Raw genomic sequence first — 19,650 nt, 5'->3', positions numbered from 1 at the left:
GTGCTGGAGCTGGCTTTTGCAGGCTCAAGATCTATGGTTTACCCCAAACTCTCCTCCAGAAGGTGGTCCTTCCAGAGCAGTCTGGATCCTCCCTGATACGTGGAACTAGTGTAACCCAAGTTGACTGTCCATCTTACGCTGTATCCTCTTTCAGGCTGGCTGTAGTAGCCTGCTGTATGGAGCCTCAAGACAACTACTGGTCTTACTCATTCACCCCATTTATTCATTTGTATATAAGTCTGTTGATCCATTCGTTCATTCACATAAACGCACGACCATTTATGCCACAAAAATTTTAAAGTGCCTACTGTAAAATGTATACTAGATGCTATGGGAACCATAATGCAAAAAATACCATGGTCTCTACCCTTTAAAACCTTAGCAGGCAGATAACGCACACATCAATAATTCCAGGGCAAAGTAGAAAGTGGTAACTGTCATAAGTACGGATAACATGCTGCAGAGATTCAGAGGTAGGGAAAAATATCACTTCTCCCATCAGGAATGCAAAATATGATGTGAACCAAAGCTTCAAGCACAGGTATGATTTAAAATCAAAGAGAGGGAAGAGGGGCCTCTGGTTAGAGAGAATAGCACAAGCCAAGCAACTGGCAAGGAGATACATAGCAGCTCCATTTGAGGGGAGCAGAGAATATGTAACAGGAACAGTGGAAAATACTGTTGGGGCTACATCAGTGACAATTAAATGCTCAGGCTTAGGAAGTGGGACTTTATCCCACAGACAAGAGGAAGCTATTAAACATTTTTTATCAAGGAGGTGACCAGCTCAGAACCGAGCTTTGGGATGATTTATCTGCTACCAAAGATAAGATAGATCAGAGGGAAGAAATTCTGGAATCAAGACAACTACAACCAATAAGGAAAGGGGCTGCTCCAATATTCCAGAGATGACCGAGGAAGGGACTAAACTCAAACAGGAGCCAAGAAGGGTTTGGATGGAAGTGAGAGCATTTGCTAAGCAAGAACATGACTGCTGGGGTCAGAAGGACAACCCAATGTGACTGATTCAAGCCATGCTTCTCAGGACCTCAGCTCACAGCCCATGGGTCTTGAAGAATGGCACAGAGATTCACATTGGTCCCCCAGACTCTCAAATGTATTTACAGATAGGCTATAAAGTGTGGTGGTGCAGTTTGTGAATTCCCCCTTAATCTAGACTAAGCCAGGTGAGTTATTAACTCAACAAATACTTATTGAGCCTTGTATTGGTCACTCGACTGTTTGCCCTCAGATCTATTTATTGTGCTTCCCTGTTCTGCCTTGCATTGCCGGTGTGTGTGTGTGTGTGTGTGTGTGTGAGAGAGAGAGAGAGAGAGAGAGAGAGACAGAGAGAGAGACAGACAGAGACTGGAGGATGATGGAAAGGCAGTGTATTCTCTGTCTCACTGCCTTCCTTAGGCAGCTGCTCCAGCAGTGGCTGTATCCTGTCTATGGCTCCATCTTTCCTCAAGCAGGCCTGCCATAGTCCAATCTCCTGCCAGTCAGCCCACTGGGGCTCTGGTTATTTCTAGACTCTGTATTCTGGTTATTTCTCCCTCTCCTGCTATCCCACGAGTTCTAAGGGTTGCTTGCAGCCTCCTGCAGTCCCTGATGTCTGGGTTGCCCCACTATTCTCTGTCTGGCGTCTTGGCTCCTCCATCACTTGTGTAACCAGCTCCCCATGCTGAACTGCCTCTGTCTGAAACATCTAGAGTGATTTCTGTTTCCCTAACTACACCCTAATTAACAAAGGGCCTACTACATGGCCAAGAACTGGGGCTGGAACTTCAGTGGAGTTGAAGATAAACACTGTCTCTGCCACCATGGCCCTCCCAGGAAAGTTCACAGGAGATGGCCAGTTCTCAATAGCTTTTATCCAGCCCAGAGCAGGGCACTCTGAGCATGCACCCATCATGCCAGCAGCCTTTCCCTCACACATCCAGTATTCAATTCACAAACACAGAGCATACACAGAGTGTATGGGAAATACTGACTTTTAAGACCGGGTCTCTGACCTAAAAGGGACTCAAATCTGGTGAGGGAGTCAGATAAGAAAGTAGACTTTCACAGAGCAGGGGCTGTGGGACCACAAAGGAAAATCAGTGCTTCAAGTTGGTGGGAAAGGGAAGTAGCCAGTGAAGGCTCCCTGGAGGAGGTGATGTCTCAGTTCTGCCTTGAAAGATGACTTAGAGTCATCCAGGCAAGAAGGGTTTATAGTAACCTAAGAATTACTGATCACCTTTCATTGTACCAACATCACCTTAACTAGTATCACAACTTCACAAGGTAAGTACCATTACTACCCATTTCCAGATGAGTAAGCGAGTCTCTTCAAATTATATAACTTGCCCAGGATTATACTGCTAGGAGGTAGGGAAGGAGGGAGCAGAAATCTGAGTCAAGAGTACCTCTCCCACCATACCCTGCTGTCTTTAATAATCACAGTGAGCAACGACAACACCAGTTGGCTCTTAATGAGTCACTCTTGGGTCCTATGACGGGTGGCTTCAGTAAGTCAGCTTATCAAAACCTCTTCACAACCCTTCAAGGGAGGTGTTATCGTTCCCATTCTCCAGATGGAGAGGGCTGAAGTTTAGAGAAATTACAGATATGTCCCAGGCCATGCAGCTGGTCGGGGGCAGAACCAGGATGGGAACTAGACCTGAATGGCTCCCAGTTTAGCACTCTTTCTCCTTCCCCTCCCCACCCACTACCAGACACCACCTTGTAGCCAACACACAGCAAGGACCGAGTCAGCATATATTGATGCAGGTTGAGTTGATTCCTCCATTTCTCCTCGACCTTGTCTATGGCTGCGTGGATGTGACCCTAAGGACCACAGCCCACACAGGGTCTGGCATGCCTGAGTTTCTGTATCTGGCATTCATCATTTGACTAGAATCCCCCAGCAAAAGTCATTTTCCTAGATAGGCACTCATTCCAAAGTTGAATGAGCATCTGACTACAGTCAGGGCCAAGATACACTTTGGTATTTTATAGGCAACAAATGAAACTGCTTTCAGTGTAAGTTAATCTCTACAACACTAGTGCTAATTATGCCTCTGATTCCTTTCCTGTTTTATCATTACAAGACATGTTTCAAGCCTTTAAAGACAGGAAACCTGAGGTCTAGGTTAAGAGCACTGTCCAAGGTCACACAACTGAACTTCAATTCTCTGCCCACTTAGGACACACCACGACTTCCTTCTTCTGTCTGTAAGAATAGGTTAGGCAGACAAGGCAAATGGCCTCTGTTCATGCTGTCTTATCATGGGATATTGAACTCCGGGCTGAATCTCAGTGGTTAGAATCCAGGGCTAATCAAGTCATGAATCTGGTCTTTGTCGAAGGCCTGGCTGTTGAATCCAGGCCTTTGTGATTACTAGCTTTATGATCTTGGGTAAATTACTTACTCATTCTGATATCTATAAAATGAGATAGTGGTACCACCCCACAAGTGTGCAATAACTGATGTTAAGTATCTGTCATGATCCCAAAAGGAAACACAGGCTTCCTCAAAGTGGGTACCCAGGGAAAGTTTAATAAGGATGTGAACAGGATTAAGAGAAACCAGTAGGGTAGGGTGCAGTATCACTAGGCTAACAATAGTAGGGAGTCCTTACCAGCCCTAGACCCAGATAAGGGAAGACAGTAGCTGTGAGAGAGGGCTGTCCTTCAAGAACTGAAGCCCTTGATTGAGTGACAAGGTCAAGCAAGCCACAGTGACCTGGCAGGGAGGAACCTAGAACAACATATGCCCCAACCTCCTCCTGGTCTCTGAGCTCCTGCTTTTGTTCCCCATTGACTAAACCCAATTTGAAGCAGAAAGCATAGGAGCCCATGGTGCGATCCATACAGAGCAGACCATGGAAGGAAAAAGGGGAAATGGAGGGACAAAAGGAAGATAACCAACCACAAGCAACTCCTTGCACCATTACTACTATAGAGTGAAGAGTGAGGAACTCCATTAATTGTGAACCAACTATGTACTTCCAGCAAAGATAAAATTCCTGGGGCCTCTATTTGGATTCCTGGCAAAACAGTACTCCAGACAGCTAACTCGGTCCTCACTCCATCACCCTGGTCTCCAACCCAGCCAGAATCCTTCCCGGCTCTCTAATGAGCTAACTGCCCACGCTAGAATCATTTCTCTACAATTGGATCTTGATGATTCATTAAAATAACTCCATTGGGATAATGAGCTGAATGGGGCCAGCCCTGTCTCTGCCTCCGGAGGCCGTGGTCTGTTACTGTCTGAACCATCCTGCTGGCAGGTTTGTTTGCACACCCGAAAATGTATTGGCCACTTAAATCTGTTATAAATTACCAGCCTGGAAATAAATATCGTATCTGGGTCCCCAGTAAGTAACAGATGCATGAGTGCAGAGAGAGATAAATGCGTTTTGGATGCAAACCTCTTTCCCATTGCTCACAGACAGATGGAGGCAGGCCCAGTGCTGGTTTGCAGTCGATCTGCGTGCTGTGTAGGTGGGACTTAAATGAACTCAAAGTTCTTTTAAGGTTAGGAAGTTTTCTGTACTCGCTCTTGGCGAATCCCCAGAGGAGCCCCAATTGAGCAGTACATTTCCTTTTATCTCCTTTGCTGAGGAGTCTCGTGGTTAGAATGTTTTCTCTTTGGGGACTGCGTGGGTTTTTGGAAGCCAAGGAGGGTCTCTTTACTCAGATGCAGCGTGGGAACAGGCACACAGCATGCGTGTATTCAGTCAATATGAATTTTTCAAGGCCAATGGTCCAGGCTGACTTCTAGGTGCTGGGGACATGGCCATGAGCAAGGTAGATACAGCCCTGGCTTCGTGGAGCTCCCATTCAACTGGGGGAGCATGTAAATGAAGAAAGAATAGTGTGCTATTTGGTGATAAGTTCTCTAAAGAAAAGTAAGCCAGAGAAAGCAGAAAGAAGCTGATGGGGTGGTCAGAGATGAACTCTCCACAGACGTGATTGACAACTGAGCAGAAGCTTGGATGGAGTGAGAGAGCAAGCCACTCAGTTACCTGGGGGCAGACATAGCAGGCACGGGGAACGGCCAGTGCTAAGGCCTCTGGATGGACATGTGATCCCTATCTCTGAAGGACAGCAAGAACCAGTGGATGATGAAAGAATGATAGAGAAACTGGGAACATCACAGAAAGGATGAAATGGAAATGACAAGAGGTGTCAAGATGCGCAAACCAGGCTTAAGGAGCCAATCAACCACCACTTCCTCTGAGGTGCCCTCCTTGGCTGTTCAATTCCCACGGGTGCTCCACAGAGTCCCCACATCTTCCCATTAGTAGCCTCTACCCCAGTCTGTTGATGTCTACAAGTTGCTCAAAAGCAAAGTCCACATTCATCGGGTCCACTTTTGTATTTCTAGTGCCTTGTACATAGTAGTAGGTGCTTAATTAATACCTGTTGATTGACAGTGAATGTGCAAACACGTGAATTCACAAAATAGAGAATCCAAGCCAGCTAACTCCACAACTAAAATGTGAATCTCTTGCTCAGAATGTTATCTCACTGAATTTCAAGCACATTAGAATCTTCCAAATCACAGCTTCCTCCAGGGTCTCTTTTTCTTCCAGCCTGAGCATTAAGAGGATGCTCCAACTTCAGCTCAAAAACATTCGTGCATGTATTTCACCAACCAGACTGCTGAAAACTGCACTCAGCTCTGGCTGGCATGTCCCATGGCCCAGGAGGAGAAAAGTACAAAAAAAAATTTACTGTAGCACATGGAATTGTATTCACTGAGCATATACAAAGCCCTACTGGGCCACTCAGAAGAAAGGAGTCAGCTCTGCATCCCAGAGGAGGGCATATTTCAAGAGCAGCTTGGTGAGGCTGAAGCACAGGGTGCATGCAGTTGTAGGAGTGGACAAAGAGGGACAACTGGAGGTGAGGCTGGAGATGAAAATGGAGACAGATGACTAGTCCCAAGCTAAGGCATTTGGGCATTACCATGCAGACAACAGGGAGCTACTGCATGCTTATAAGCAGGGAAATAACACACTCAGTGTGCAAGAAGAAGCTCATGGGGTTAGGAAGCAGCAAGGCTACAGAGTGAAACTGCAGGCAGGGAGGCCAGCTAGAGGTTAGTGCTGTGGCCTCAGCCAGGGAGGATGAGGGCTGTGGGAATGAGTGATGGGGATGGCAGAAGAGGGTAGACTTGAGAAACTGCATCTTTCCAGGATCTAGGGGACCATTTTCTATTCCCAAAGCTACTCAAGAAAACCCTTGGGTTTACTTCTTTCTTTTAGCCTGAGCAGCCCTGTCCACTTGACTTGGAGGAAGGGATAGGTCCTCCTACCACTTGTGTCACAGGGAAGGGCTCAGTTATTACATTAACACAAAGAAGGTCTCATCATCCCAGTATCCCCTGAGAGGCCTGCATACACTTTTAGTCTTGATAGGCACTCACTAAATAATGTTTGCCAAATAAACAATAAAATAACAATAGCAAAGACATTTATGTTAAATCTTAGAATAGTGGCTGGCACATAGTAACTGTTATATATCAACTCATTTAATCTGATCAACAACACTAAGATGTAAATACCATTATCCCTATTAATTTTTTTAATTTTATAGATTTAGGGGGTACAAGTGCAGTTTTGTTACTATATATATTGCACAGTGGTGAAGTATAGGCTTTTAGTGTAACCATCACCTGAATAGTACACATTGCACCTATTAAATTATTTCTCATCCCTCTCACCACCCTCCTACCCTCCCACCCTTCTGAGCCACTAGTGTCTACTATTCCATACTCTACATCCATATGTACACATTATTTAGCTCCCACTGTGAGAACATGTGGTATTTGACTTTCTGTTTCTGAGAGTTTTTTTGCTTAAGATAATGGCCTCCAGGTCCATCCATGTAGCCATGTTGCTGCAAAAGTCATGATTTCATTATTTTTTATGGCTTAGTAGTATTCCATGGTGTGTGTGTACATATATGTATGTATATACACACACACCATGGAATACTGTGTGTGTGTATATATATCTCCATATATATACATACATATATATCTCCATGTATATATATATCCATATATATATATCTTCATATACATCCATAATATACATATTGAATACTATATAATTTCTTTATTCAATCATCCATTGAGATGGACACGTAGGTTGATTTCATATCTTTGCTATTGTGAATTTTAAAACTGAGGCACAATGAGGCTAAGTAGCTTGCCCCAGACGACACACCCTAGAAGGGACAGAGCCAGTGTTCAAACCCAGGCAGCTGAGTTCCAGAGTCCATGGCATGCATAATCACCATGCTATGTTGCCTGCCTAGTTGGTTTGTCAACAGCTTGTTTATTGGGTATTTGTTCTGAGTCTCACATTGTGCTGAGCTCTGTGGGAAAAAATTTAAGCTTAGTAGGGAGTGTTCGTCCTTAAGAAACTGACAACCTCACTAAGTACATAGGATTTCTCAAGCACAGACTTTAAGTGGGGCTGTTCATTAACTGTGGTTAATCCAACAGTTCTGGTCATGACATTGCCCCTGGATTGGTGCCGACCTCCAACTCTAGAGCAGGCCCAGCAATTGGAAGGTGCCTGCAAAATCATTATTGAGCAACTGAAACACAAAGGTGCAGAAATGTACAAGGGACTCAGAAACTTGTCTTTGAATCAGAAAGTGGGTCTAGAACTTTAGAGATGCCACATCTATGGCACCATAAACCATACAGATGGCAGTTCTGTTTCCTGAAGAAAGTGGCCTCAAGGCAGTTCATCCACCTCAACAACACAAAAAGACTGGTCAGCAACATCTAAGACAAAGGCAGGTGTCCATCAAACGTTAGGACTTATTTTCTCTGGACATGGTTAACCATAAAAGCTAAGTGGATTTCAGGACTGTCAACAATCTCTCAGTTGATAGGGTCCATAATTGGCATCTGTGTTCTTTAAAACTCATCTATTCATTCATTCACTCATGTATTTATTTAACAAATACGAATTGCATTCAATGTTCTGCACTAAATGCACGTCTGTCTCCAAAACTTAAATTCCACTCAGTATGACTGTAACTGGAAAAAGGACACTCCATGTATGCCATGCCCAGGCAAAAGAGGGGTCACCTTCAACCTCTTCTCCACTGATGAAGGTTATGGGGCAGCAGGGTACTCCCCAGCCAGAGTACAGCAAGGCCTACTGTAGTGCTCTGAAATGTACACAGAAATTAGAAACTGGTCTTTGAATTTGCAGGTATCTTTATGGGTCTCCCAAGTCACACCTTCATAAGGTCTTCTCCGTACCTGGGACTTCAATTCCAAGCCCAGGAATGTTGGCATAGAGAAGCAATGTGGGATACTTCTCAATTTCCTTTTTCTAATTGTTACTAATGGAAGGAGTCAACAATTGAATTGTTTTTTTTTTTTCCTTTTTCTTCTCTGGGTGTCCCATAGGGTCTTGTACAGTGTTCTTCATAAAATCATGGCTCAAGAAAGACTTTTTGGTGGTTGATGCTCCCCATAAACCTGAAAACTCCTTCTCTACCTCTTTTTGGGTGCATAAGGACAAGTGATGCCCATCAAATCTTTGCTCCCAGTGCCACTGGCTCCAAGGCAAGCCTATGTAGGCACCTCACAAGTAACTACAAGAATAGCCAGCATTTAGTGACTTACTACACACTTTATGTGCAACATCTCATTTAACCTTTGCCACTTCTCTGGGAATAACTGATGCTGTTCTCATTTTGCCCATGAGAAAATCAAGACTCGGAGAGGATGTTTATTAATATTGTGCTGTCTTCAAGCTTTGACAACAGACTTTTCAGTGCTTTTCTCCTGTTATCCAGGGATACCATCGACCTCGGCACTACATCGCAACTCAAGGTAAGTGCCCTCCCTCCACCTAGTGCCTCAGAGAGGCTTCAGGGGTCCCAAGGGAAAGGGCTCTCTTAAATGCAAGGCTTTTGTCCTCTCCTCCTATATCTGATACTCCACCCCTCCTTTTTCACTAAACAGCCCTGGAGGAGAGGAATGAGTTTCTACCAGCAAAGAAGTCACAGAGGGGTAGGCTGAAGAATCTCCAGAGGTCCTTGAGATTGTTCGTTTGTTTATTTGAGAAGGAAAATGGTGGCAAGTTTCACTATAGGAGAAAGGCCCATGAGTAACAGAGTAAGAAGCTGTCACTTGGAAATGGTCAGGAGGGAGAGGCCCAAGCTGATGGTGCCTTATCTCCATGATAGATGTGTGCCCATAACAGATATGCAGCTGGCTGCCCTAGAAAGTAACTTGGCAGTGCGTTTTCAGAAGGCTTAAAAGTGATCATACCTTTCAAACCCTTCTGGAAAAAAAAATCCTGCAGATAATTATATATATAGACAATGACGCATATAAGAACATTCTTCACGGTGTTATCTATAATGGGAATAAAAAAGTGAAAAATCTTAAATGCCCAACAACTGGTACATTGCTTACATAAAGTGTGTTACCACCATATTATAGAAAACCTTGCAACTGTTAAAACTATTATGCTTGGTAAGAATTTTTAAGGGTATCAGAAAATACATATAATAGGTTTGATGCTTATTACAGTAAATATACACATATACATATAAATATAGAAAAATGGTATTCAAACTTTTATATCAAACACACGTATTACTTTTGTAATTTTAAAAATGACGAAGGCCCAGGACATTGAAAGAGTAATTTCCAAGGAAATTGCTTTGGACTGTCAGAGCCTATTTTCTGCTCCTTGTCTTTTTTTTTTTTTTTTTTCTTCCTTTCTGTTCAGGCTCTAGAGGAATGCCTCCAGCATTTGTCAAGCTCAAAATCAGGCATCTCCTGTTTTTGTTCTCAGCATCTGGCACCCAGCAGCTCTCTCCACCCCCCACCCCAATTGCCTTCCTGTCTGTCATGGAGGTTCTGGAGCCCAATTTTTGAAAACTCCCTCAAGCCATAATACAGTCCAGATAAGGTGATACGTGCAGTTGGTAGGAACGGTCTGAGCAGGAGGAGTACAGAAGAGAGAGGAGAGGCTGCCAACATTTCCAGTAGATGCTGCAGATTGTGAGAGCTTGGAATGAGGCTTTCCCCATCCATACCCTAATCTGTCCCCATCAGGCTCACATGTCTCAGGCCCATGTCTCAGATACTTGGTGTCTTAAAGAGGATCACCGGCCTCACTTCTGCTCACCAGTATGGAGACTTGACCAACCAGAGGGACAAATCTTCTCAGCTGCTGCTTTGCACTTGCATTCTCTAACCTCACTGCCTTCTCTGTTGTCAGGTCCAATGCAGGAGACCGTAAAGGACTTTTGGAGAATGATCTGGCAGGAGAACTCTGCCAGCATCGTCATGGTCACAAACCTGGTGGAAGTGGGCAGGGTAAGCCTCTCCTGCACTCGCCTGGGCAGAGGATGCTGGAGATGCCCTCTCGAACATCTCTCTGTTCCACGCATTGTGCTAAGTGCCTCCTAGTCAATATTTCACCCTCACAGCAACCTACAAGGGAGATGTCATCACTCCTATTCCACATTCAAGCAATGTCCTTTCCCTTCAAATCCCCTTCATCCCTTTTTCCACCCTCACTCTCCGTTGATGATGTCATCTCATATATTTTGAGGAAATTAAAACCATCAGTCATGCACTCCCTCATCGTCACACCATAAAGCTACAATCCTACTTGTATCTACAACCATCCTCTTGTTCTTCTCCTCTGCTGTCAGGTTTGACTATAAGAAATGGCTGTTTTTGTTGACTCAAATGGTCGAATGTCAACTGTTTCTTATAGCTCAGCCTAATACAACAGAAGCCATGTCTCTGCCCTTCCAAAGGCAAACCTCGTGCCTGGATCACAGATTCTACTCAATAATTTTTTTCATTTTTCCCTTTCTCGCTTGCAAAATAAGTCTCTTTCTCATTGCCAAATTGTTCCCCTTAGCATACAATCATGCCCAGTACCTTCCATCTTAAAAAGAAAGGAAAAGGTAAATAAAAAGTATCTTCTTGTTCCTGCTTTTCTGCCAAACTTTAAAGACTCACAGAGAGGCTCTGTTTCTTCACTCATGTTCTCTTCTACCCACCCCAGCGTAGCTCCTCCCTCCATCCCACCAATAGTGATATTGTCAATATCACTCATATCCTTCATGTCGACAAATCCAGTCTCCACTTCTCTCTTCTCATCTTACTCAACCTCAGCGGCATCCAACCCTTTGCTACCTGCTCTTCTTCCCCTGACCTCAAGAAATCTTGATGTTCTTCAGGGCTCAGATCTTGGTCTCCTGCTTTGCTCCATCTCAACTCTCTCTGAGGTGGTCCTCAACTACTCCTGGGGCTTAGAAATGGGACTGCTATTCCCAGCTTGCTTTTGCCTACTTGGTTAACTCTGGCATGTGGGTGGGCTGCTGAGTTTAAAGGCAAGGTGTACAAACACTAGAATTAAAAGGGCTCTCTACACACCATGTGAACTAACTAAAATGTGGGCAGGTAAGTTTTTGCTTGGGTAAGAAACGGATAATTCATAAAGATGAATTCTGGTCTCTGTGATGATGGGAAGGAGAAAATCTGGGCTTTTGTAATCCAGTAAAGGGGTATGGACATCTCAGGGCCTAATGGGAATTTAGGACCAGGTGAGACTTTATCCATGAGTCCACCCTTATCTAGTCCATCACTCAATTTTACAGATGAGGAAACAGACCTAAAGGGGTAGAGTACCTACCCTGATGTCACTCAGTCAAAACCTAGGCACAAAATTTGACAGTGGACTCTCATTCCAGTGCTCGTGGTCACTCCACTCAGACTGTTCCCCAGGGACTCAGGCCCAGGGTGCAGCTACTGTGGACATAAAGGCCAGCCCAGAATTCTGAGGCAAATTTCAGCCTGTTCTACAATATATCCCACATTGGAAACAGACTCCCTTGAAGGATAGACCATAAATCTAAATTGGATTTGGGGAGGAAAGCAATCTCTTAAACTCCTGCTAGTGTCAAACACTGTGCCAGGCCCTTCCTGTGCATTCCCGCAACTTAAAATAATCATAGGAGCCCATGTTCCTAGTTATTATTCAAGTGCCCTGGGTTTGCATCCTGGCTCCGTCCCTTACCGACAGTTGACCTTGGGCAATTTTCTTAGCTTTCCTATGCTTCCTCGTCTGCAAAATGGGGATAATAATACCTACTTCATAAAGTCGTGTTGGTAAGTCATTAGAATAATACATGTAAAGTATTTGCGGAACACTTTGTGAGCCATGGTAGACACAGTACACAGTCGGTAAATGTTAGCTATCATTATTGATAGGAAGCTGAGGCTCAGAGAGGTTTCAGCACTTTCTGGGGCTACCCAGATACTAAGTGTTAGGACCAAGCAATGAATCCATTTGCCCCCATGCCCTGTTGCACTATACCAGTGTTTCCCTAAGTGGGTTCCATGGGATGCTAGTCTGCGGGATGCTTAGTGAGAAGAGGGTTCCATGGTTAAATACGTTTGGGAAATGCTGCGTCCTCTGTGCCCCTTTTGGAGAGTCGCAAAACACAAAACACATTAGCACTAGCATGCGAAAGAAGCTGAGTAGTCCTGTAGCAAAGCTACCTATTTAACTGTGTAATACAGCATTTCCCAAACTCATTTGACCACAAAACCTTTTTTTGTTTGTTTTTTGTTTCTTGTTTTTTACCTAACACCTATTAGCACCCAGCGGAACACACTGTGGGAAATGCCACTCTAGGCCGTGCAGCGTCCCCCGGAATGGTAATCATGCTTTTGTTCTTTTAAGGGGAAAACCATGATCTCTTTTTCATCCATGAGTGTGACTTAAACAGTCGACTGGGGAAAGGCTTGCTCGCGTCCAGGGTCAGAGAGGAGCTGCGCATCTTCCCTTGGAGTCCAGCACCTGCCATCCTTTCCCCACCCAAGAGCCTTTCTCCTTCCAGACTCCCACCTGCCACCTCTTAATGATGTCCACCTCCCAACCACTTCTGCTTCCACCTCCTGTTTCCCACCTTTTATTCTCATCTTTGCTCAGCTGATAATACTCAGCTGCTCCACCCTGACAGAGCAGAAAGGGGACTCAGTCAGTCCCCAAACTGGCCACATGGCCTTGGACAAGTCATCAAACCTCTGAACTTGAGTGTTATTTTCATCTGTGAAGTGGGGCTAGTAACACCCACCTATCTCACCTTGTTCTATTTGATGACGTAGTGTGATAATGCATTGGAAAATTACAAGGAGCTTTGCAAAAGAAGGTACTACAATTATTTCTAATGGCTCTAGTGCCTCTGGGAGGGAGCTTAGCCCTGTGCAGCTTGCTGATCCCTGGCCAGCTGTGAACCCTGTGGACTGAAATGCCACCAAAGTCACCCTTGGGTTTATTTGAATGGGACGACCAGATGAGACAGCTGCTCACACTCAGCCATGTGCTTATGCATCGTTGTCTTTGTTCTGTCTCTTGTCTCTCACTTGGCCACAGGTGAAATGTGTGCGATACTGGCCAGATGACACGGAGGTCTACGGAGACATTAAAGTCACCCTGATTGAAACAGAGCCCCTGGCAGAATATGTCATACGCACCTTCACAGTCCAGAAGGTAAGCTTCCCAGAGGCTGTGGGCAGCCGGTCCACCATGAGAACTGGCTTGTTTGTTCATCCAGAACACGTGGTGACTGAGGGTCTGCTCTATGTCCAGCCCCATGCTTGGCACCAGCAACAGATCAGCAATCAGGGCAGACATGGATCCTGCTACCATGGATCCCACATCTAGTAGGCTGGACAAACTGAATTCAATAAGCAAATCAATGAAATAACAACACATTGTGATAAAAGTCACACAGGAATATGCAAAGGATGGAGACAGAAATCCACAGGAGGATGGGTGGTAGGAGAGGGCCTCTTAGTGGAGGAGGCGTTTGGGCAGAGAATGAAGGAGGAGGAACCAGTGCAGGGTAGAAAGGAAAGAAGAGCTATCCCAGGCAGAAGGAAAAAAAATGCAGTCTGGAGGGGAAATAAAATGATCTCAAGCTGTTCGAGGCCTGTGGTCTCAACCGGGGGCATTTTGATCCCCCAAGGAATATTTGTAAATGTCTGGCAACACTTTTGGTTAACACAACTTGGGGGAGAAAGGTTAGGATGGTACTGGCACCTAGTAGGTAGAGGCCAGAGATGCTTCTAAATATTCCACAATGCACAGGACAGCCCCCGACAACAAAGGATTTTCCAGCCCAAGGCATCAGTAGTGTCGAGGTGGAGAAATGCTGGTCTAGACATTAAAAGGAGGCCAGGGCTGCACAAGCTTGGTGAGCAAGAATGTGATTGCAAATAATAAAACATATATTTGTAACTTATTATATAATCATTGCTATTCTGTCATTACTATTATATCATAATGATAGCTAACATTTACTGAGCACTCACTGAACCAGGTACTTTTCTAAATGCTTTGCATAGAGTAACTCAGTTAATCCTCCCAGCAACCCTATAAGGTAAGAGCTATTATTATCCCCATTTTGCAGATGAAGAAACTGAGACACAGAGAGTTTAAATCAGTTGTCCAAAGTTGCCCAGCTGCAGGGCTGGTAGAACCAGGAATCACACCTTGGCCCCTGTAACACACTTCTCTTTCCATTACACCACAGGTTCCATTCCTCTAAAACCAGCCACTTGAACAGACAACATGGCCACAGGCCTGAGGATGCAAAAGCACTGGGGACTTACATGCTTTGAGAGCTGTGCCCTTGAGGCTTGGACAAGTCCTTGCAAGAGCCAAAACAGGCTGCTCTGCAGACTAGAGCCCGGCATGCACACAGTACTGTTCCAGCATACATAGTGGCCTAGGACATACTGTTTGCCCTCGGAAGCTCCCACTCCAACCCCCAGACTCCTAAAGTCTCAGGGTCTTTTTCATCTGAGTCCCCAGTCTTGGGTGAAAAAGTCAGGAAGCCTGTGAACTCCCTCCACTAGGAGGAAGGAAACCATTGGGACTTCGATGTTGCCTTAGGTCAGGTTTTTTAGAAGCAGAGCCTGAGGCAAGGATTCAGGAACATAAGGTATATCAAGGGAGCTCTCCCAGGAAAAATTCCTAACAGAGTGGGAAGCAGGAGAGGGAAGGAAAGACACCAACCAAGCGCAGAGGCTCCAGTGAAGTCTAACCTAGAGGTGATCCCCAGGGAGCCTCCAAGGCTAAACCATGCCACAGAGTTGTCCCCCTTAAGGCAAGGAAGCCAGACTTCTGTGCTCCCACATCAGTCAGTCTGCTGACCGTGGACCATCCACTGAGGGGTAACCTCCAGGGTGGGCCAGCCCCTGTCAACTGAGGGCATGTCTCCAGAGAAGGGGACAATTGGGAGGCAGTAGCAACCAACAGTCCCTGCAGCTGAGGCCTGGAAGCACAGGCCCAAGGAAGAGGATGCAGGTGGGATACCAGTTTCATCTGTCCCATCTGTGTTGAATGCCCGAGGATGGAATGAGTGACTGGGGACACGGGCAGGGAGGCCTTGAGGAATTGCAGCTAGCAAACCATGTTGAAAAATTATGGTCCTTTCTTGGGTTACATTTTCTTTGTCTTTTAAACAACCATGAGGGAAGATATTACTCATAGGGAGATGCCCTTAAAAGACCCCAAGGGCCTCTGAGGATTAACTGGGCTTAGCCAGCCTCTCCACAGCACGCAGACAGGCACTCAGCAAACATTGCCTGTGGTTTTAGCTCAAAATCGGTTCCTGAGCTGGGAACCTGGAAATAATAAACAGGGAATGCTGTCTGCCCTTGAAGATAGCACAGTCCCATCAGGGAGAGAGGATCCTTGATAAATCATCACAGCACAGGTGGGAAGAGCTCGAAGGAGGGCTTCTTGAGACTGAATTGATTTGGAGGATGGCATGAAAAAAGTCCAAGTATTCTTGAAGGTTTCTCCTTCAGCTCATCCATCACGGCCTTAATCTGGGCCTCTGGTTTCTCCCTCCTAACAGGACTGTCTGCCTCTAGTCCTGCCCCATGTTAGTTTGGGTTTCCCAGAAGCAGAGCCAGAAGCAGCAGGGGTGCCCTGGCTCGTGTGTTGAGGGAGAGTTTGCAGGCAGAAGGCGGTGAGAGAGCCAGGACGGAGTGGGGAAAGGAGCTGAGTGAGGATGTGGCCTCAGCAGAGACTTGCTTCCACCTGAACCCATGAGAGCCCTGGAACATGAAGGGTACCGCACACTTGGTCCAACCTTGAAGCAAAGGGGCCTCAGGGGCCCCCCTTAGGGTAAAAAAAAATTCTTTTTTTCCCAGAACATGACTGGTTTTAGCACTGAAAGTCCCGCATACCGGGGAACCCCTCAGTCCTGGGCTGACTGAGCAAGTGGCAAGCCAATTGGTCATTCTCCCTCGACTATCATCAGTCACTGGAGGATGCTGCCACACCCCAGGGGAGGGCGTTCCTGTTCAGCTGAGAACAGTCCTCTTCAGAAGAGGGTAACTGTGAGCTGTGTACAGCCACGACTCAGAGCAGCTGGCAATGAGTCCACTGACCCAGTGATGGGGATCTGCATAGGCACCAATAGTGCCCTCTCTGCAACCCCCGATCCACCCACCTGAATCCATTCTTCATGTAGCAGGATGCAGCCTCCTAAAATGCAAGTCTCATGATGCACTTCCTCTTGTGTGGAACCATCTGTGTAATCTCCCTGTAGCTGCCCAATGCCTTTGAGATAAAGTCCAAAGGCCTTAATGTAGATTCAAGGACTTCTGGGATCCAGCTCTCATCTATTCTCCTGCACCCCCAGGCCTGTGGTCCCCCCCCCATGGCCTGCCTTCCACTTGCCTCTAGCATTGCCCTGGGTTGCTAGTGATTCTCTGCACATGCCATGCTAAGCCCTGTCCCCAGGCCTGTGCCCATGCTGTCCCCTTGCATTGGATTCCCTTCCTCTTCTCCTGTCAACTGGGTAATACTCACACATGGGTGTGTTAGAATGATTAAGAGTGCAGACTGTGGAGACAGACAGCCAGGGTTCCCATCATCTCTTTACAACTTATGAGTTGTACTGTGACCTTGGGTGTGTCACTTAACCTTGCTCAGCCTCAGTGTCCTGATCCATCAAGTGGAGATAAAAATGTAGGGATTTATATCAGGATTAAATAAGTTAGCATGTTGAAGTGTTCGGAAGAGTGACTGACACACAGTAAATGCTTAGTTAATGTTAGCTATTATTTTCACTATTAGTTTGTTTCAAGATTCGGGTCAAGCATCACCTCCTCCAGAAAGCCTTCTCTGATTTCTCCTCTCCTCAGATCAGGTTAGCAGGTACTCCTTTATCCACTTCAATAGAATTACCCACTTGGGCATCTGCCTCCCCGACAAGGTCATGAGCTGTTCCAGGGATAGGAGCTATGGCTTTTATTCTCACCTTCCTAGTACCTAGCACAAGGCTGGGCACAGGTCACACTTGGTAAATGATTTTTAACTGAAGGAATGAAAAATCAAACAGACTCTTCCTATTCAGTGCTCTCTGGGTATCTGCAGGAGATTGCTAAGCAGAAAAATAGTAGGTAGCAGGAACTGTCTAAGCAAAAGCTTAGAAGTGTGATCTGACCTTGGAATAGTCAGAAAACTACTGTTGGGCCTGGAGTGTATGTCTGTGAGGGGTGGAGGAATGTGAAAGGGAAGGGGAACCGCTCAGAGCTCTAGGCCCCAATCTGTCTCCATCAATCAGAGAAGCTCTGCTTTTGTTTGTTTTGTATCTTATCTAATCAATCTAAGTAAGAATCTAATTAATAAAGAAGTCTACTAAGTTATATACATTTTGAAAGCCACACAGACTATCATAGTCAAGGCTGGAACATGACAGAACATCAGACCTCAATCACTGAAAGCCTCAGATTCCACTGGAAACAATTTGGACTTGGTCTTTAAGGCCAACATTTCTTTAAATCCGTTCTACTCGATACACCTCCTATGAAACACTTGTCAAAGACCATCCCGTAGGCAAACAAAAGAAGGTTTCCTAGGGTGCTCTGTGGCCCCCAGGCATTCAGTGTGTGTACGAGCACACTCAAGACTCTGAGAAGTCCTGTAATAAAGCCATCAGTTTCACTATAACAATCCCATGTTTCCCAAATGTAACTGATCACAGAATGGCTCTATGCAGTAACACCTATTAACACTGTGAGGCCCCTGTCCCTGCTGGAGGTTCCTCGGTGCAGCAGCTGTGGCTCCATGTGTTGCTGGGTTGGGTACGTGAGGGCAGCAGCTGGAAGAACAGAGGCCTGTTCTTTCCTCAGAAAGGCTACCATGAGATCCGGGAGCTCCGCCTCTTCCACTTCACCAGCTGGCCTGACCACGGCGTTCCCTGCTACGCCACTGGCCTTCTGGGCTTCGTCCGCCAGGTCAAGTTCCTCAACCCCCCAGAAGCAGGGCCCATAGTGGTCCACTGCAGGTAAGTCAAAGGTCCTTCACTTTGGGAGGCCAAGGCGGGCGGATCATGAGGTCAGGAGTTCGAGACCAGCCTGGCCAACATGGTGAAACTCCGTCTCTACTAAAGATGCAAAAAATTAGCTGGTTGTGATGGCACATACCTGTAATCCCAGCTACTTGGGAGGCTGAGGCAGGAGAATTGCTTGAACCCAGGAGGGGAGGTTGCAGTGAGCCAAGATCGCGCCACTGCACTCCAGCCTGGGTGACAGAGTGAGACTCCATCTCAAAAAAAAAAAAAAGAGTCCTCCACCTACCCTAGTGTGCCTCTGCACCTCAGCTTTCTTGGGAGGGACATGCTGTCTTTTCTAGTGGCTTTACTCTTAGAGACTCCTCTTCCTGTGTCCCCCATGCCCTATGCTTTCTGATGAGACTTGGTCGCAAGGTCAACTAACAAGAGGAAGAGCAGTAGTGGCCATTGTTGTTGTTGTTGTCTGAAAACAGTGAGGTCACCAGGGAGGCAGGCTGAACACTGGCAGCGTCTGCTGAGTCTGTCATGTGCACTTTACCCACATTATTTAATTTACTTCTCATCCAGTCTTGAGAGGTGGGCATTATCATCATTCCCATCTTACACATACAAAAACTCAAGTGCCGAGAAGGTAAACACAGAGTGGGAATATTTCACCTGCTTTTCTCCAGACACTCGCCCTCAGCTCCTTGACATGGCAGCAGGGTGCCTTGGTAGAAGCATGCTTCTTTTCATTTCTATTATTTTCAAAATCAATTGCCAGCCTGCAGGGTCCCTCATAGAGAGAAATGGACAGCACCAGGTTTTACCTTATTATGGAGAAGAGAGATTTTCAGCTCTGACCTAGAAAGTCACATTGAGAATGAGTGGCACGTCTTTGAATCCTCCCAAATGGAGATGAAGTATCATGTCAGGGGTGTCCAGAATTAGAGGAGGATGGCCTCCCTGACCCGAAGCCCGGCCAGCTGGCATCCCCCTCCTTCCCATTGCCTCTCTCTTCCAATATGACCTTGGGCCAGCCCATCTTTTCAGACCTTGGATGCTTGAGTTATCACATCCCTTCCCTGGCAGTTTGTGTCAGTCAAGAGACCATGGAAGACTCTATAAGCTGTGGATGTCTCAGAGCCAGCCCCATCCTCATACAGCATCCATTTATCTTCCCAGCAATAGTAGCTACACAACCCCATTTCACAGATAAGGCAAGTGAGGATGAGGAGGTAATCCTGGACTCTTTAAGTGTTTTGCATGTATTCTCTGCTTTATATCTCACAG

At 46.0% G+C, this 19,650-nt stretch overlaps 1 protein-coding gene across 6 annotated transcripts in view; it reads left to right on the top strand.

Moving 5' to 3' along the window:
* LOC117068784 (receptor-type tyrosine-protein phosphatase T) overlaps nt 1-19,650 on the top strand; it is a 123,413-nt gene that overhangs the window by 57,667 nt on the left and 46,096 nt on the right. For 5 of the 6 annotated variants that reach the window (XM_033186438.1, XM_033186437.1, XM_033186435.1 and 2 more), the window contains 5 exons: nt 8,821-8,857; nt 10,260-10,357; nt 12,659-12,718; nt 13,437-13,553; nt 18,218-18,372. In XM_033186438.1, the coding sequence (XP_033042329.1) occupies nt 8,821-8,857; nt 10,260-10,357; nt 12,659-12,718; nt 13,437-13,553; nt 18,218-18,372 (467 nt within the window). The remainder of the gene's footprint in view (nt 1-8,820; nt 8,858-10,259; nt 10,358-12,658; nt 12,719-13,436; nt 13,554-18,217; nt 18,373-19,650) is intronic. The other variant, XM_033186439.1, reaches the window with a different exon arrangement.

Source organism: Trachypithecus francoisi, unplaced genomic scaffold (assembly GCF_009764315.1).
Source record: "Trachypithecus francoisi isolate TF-2019V2 unplaced genomic scaffold, Tfra_2.0 Lachesis_group21, whole genome shotgun sequence".
Taxonomy (NCBI): Eukaryota; Metazoa; Chordata; class Mammalia; order Primates; family Cercopithecidae; genus Trachypithecus; species Trachypithecus francoisi.
This window is presented reverse-complemented; position numbering and strand designations above follow the sequence as displayed.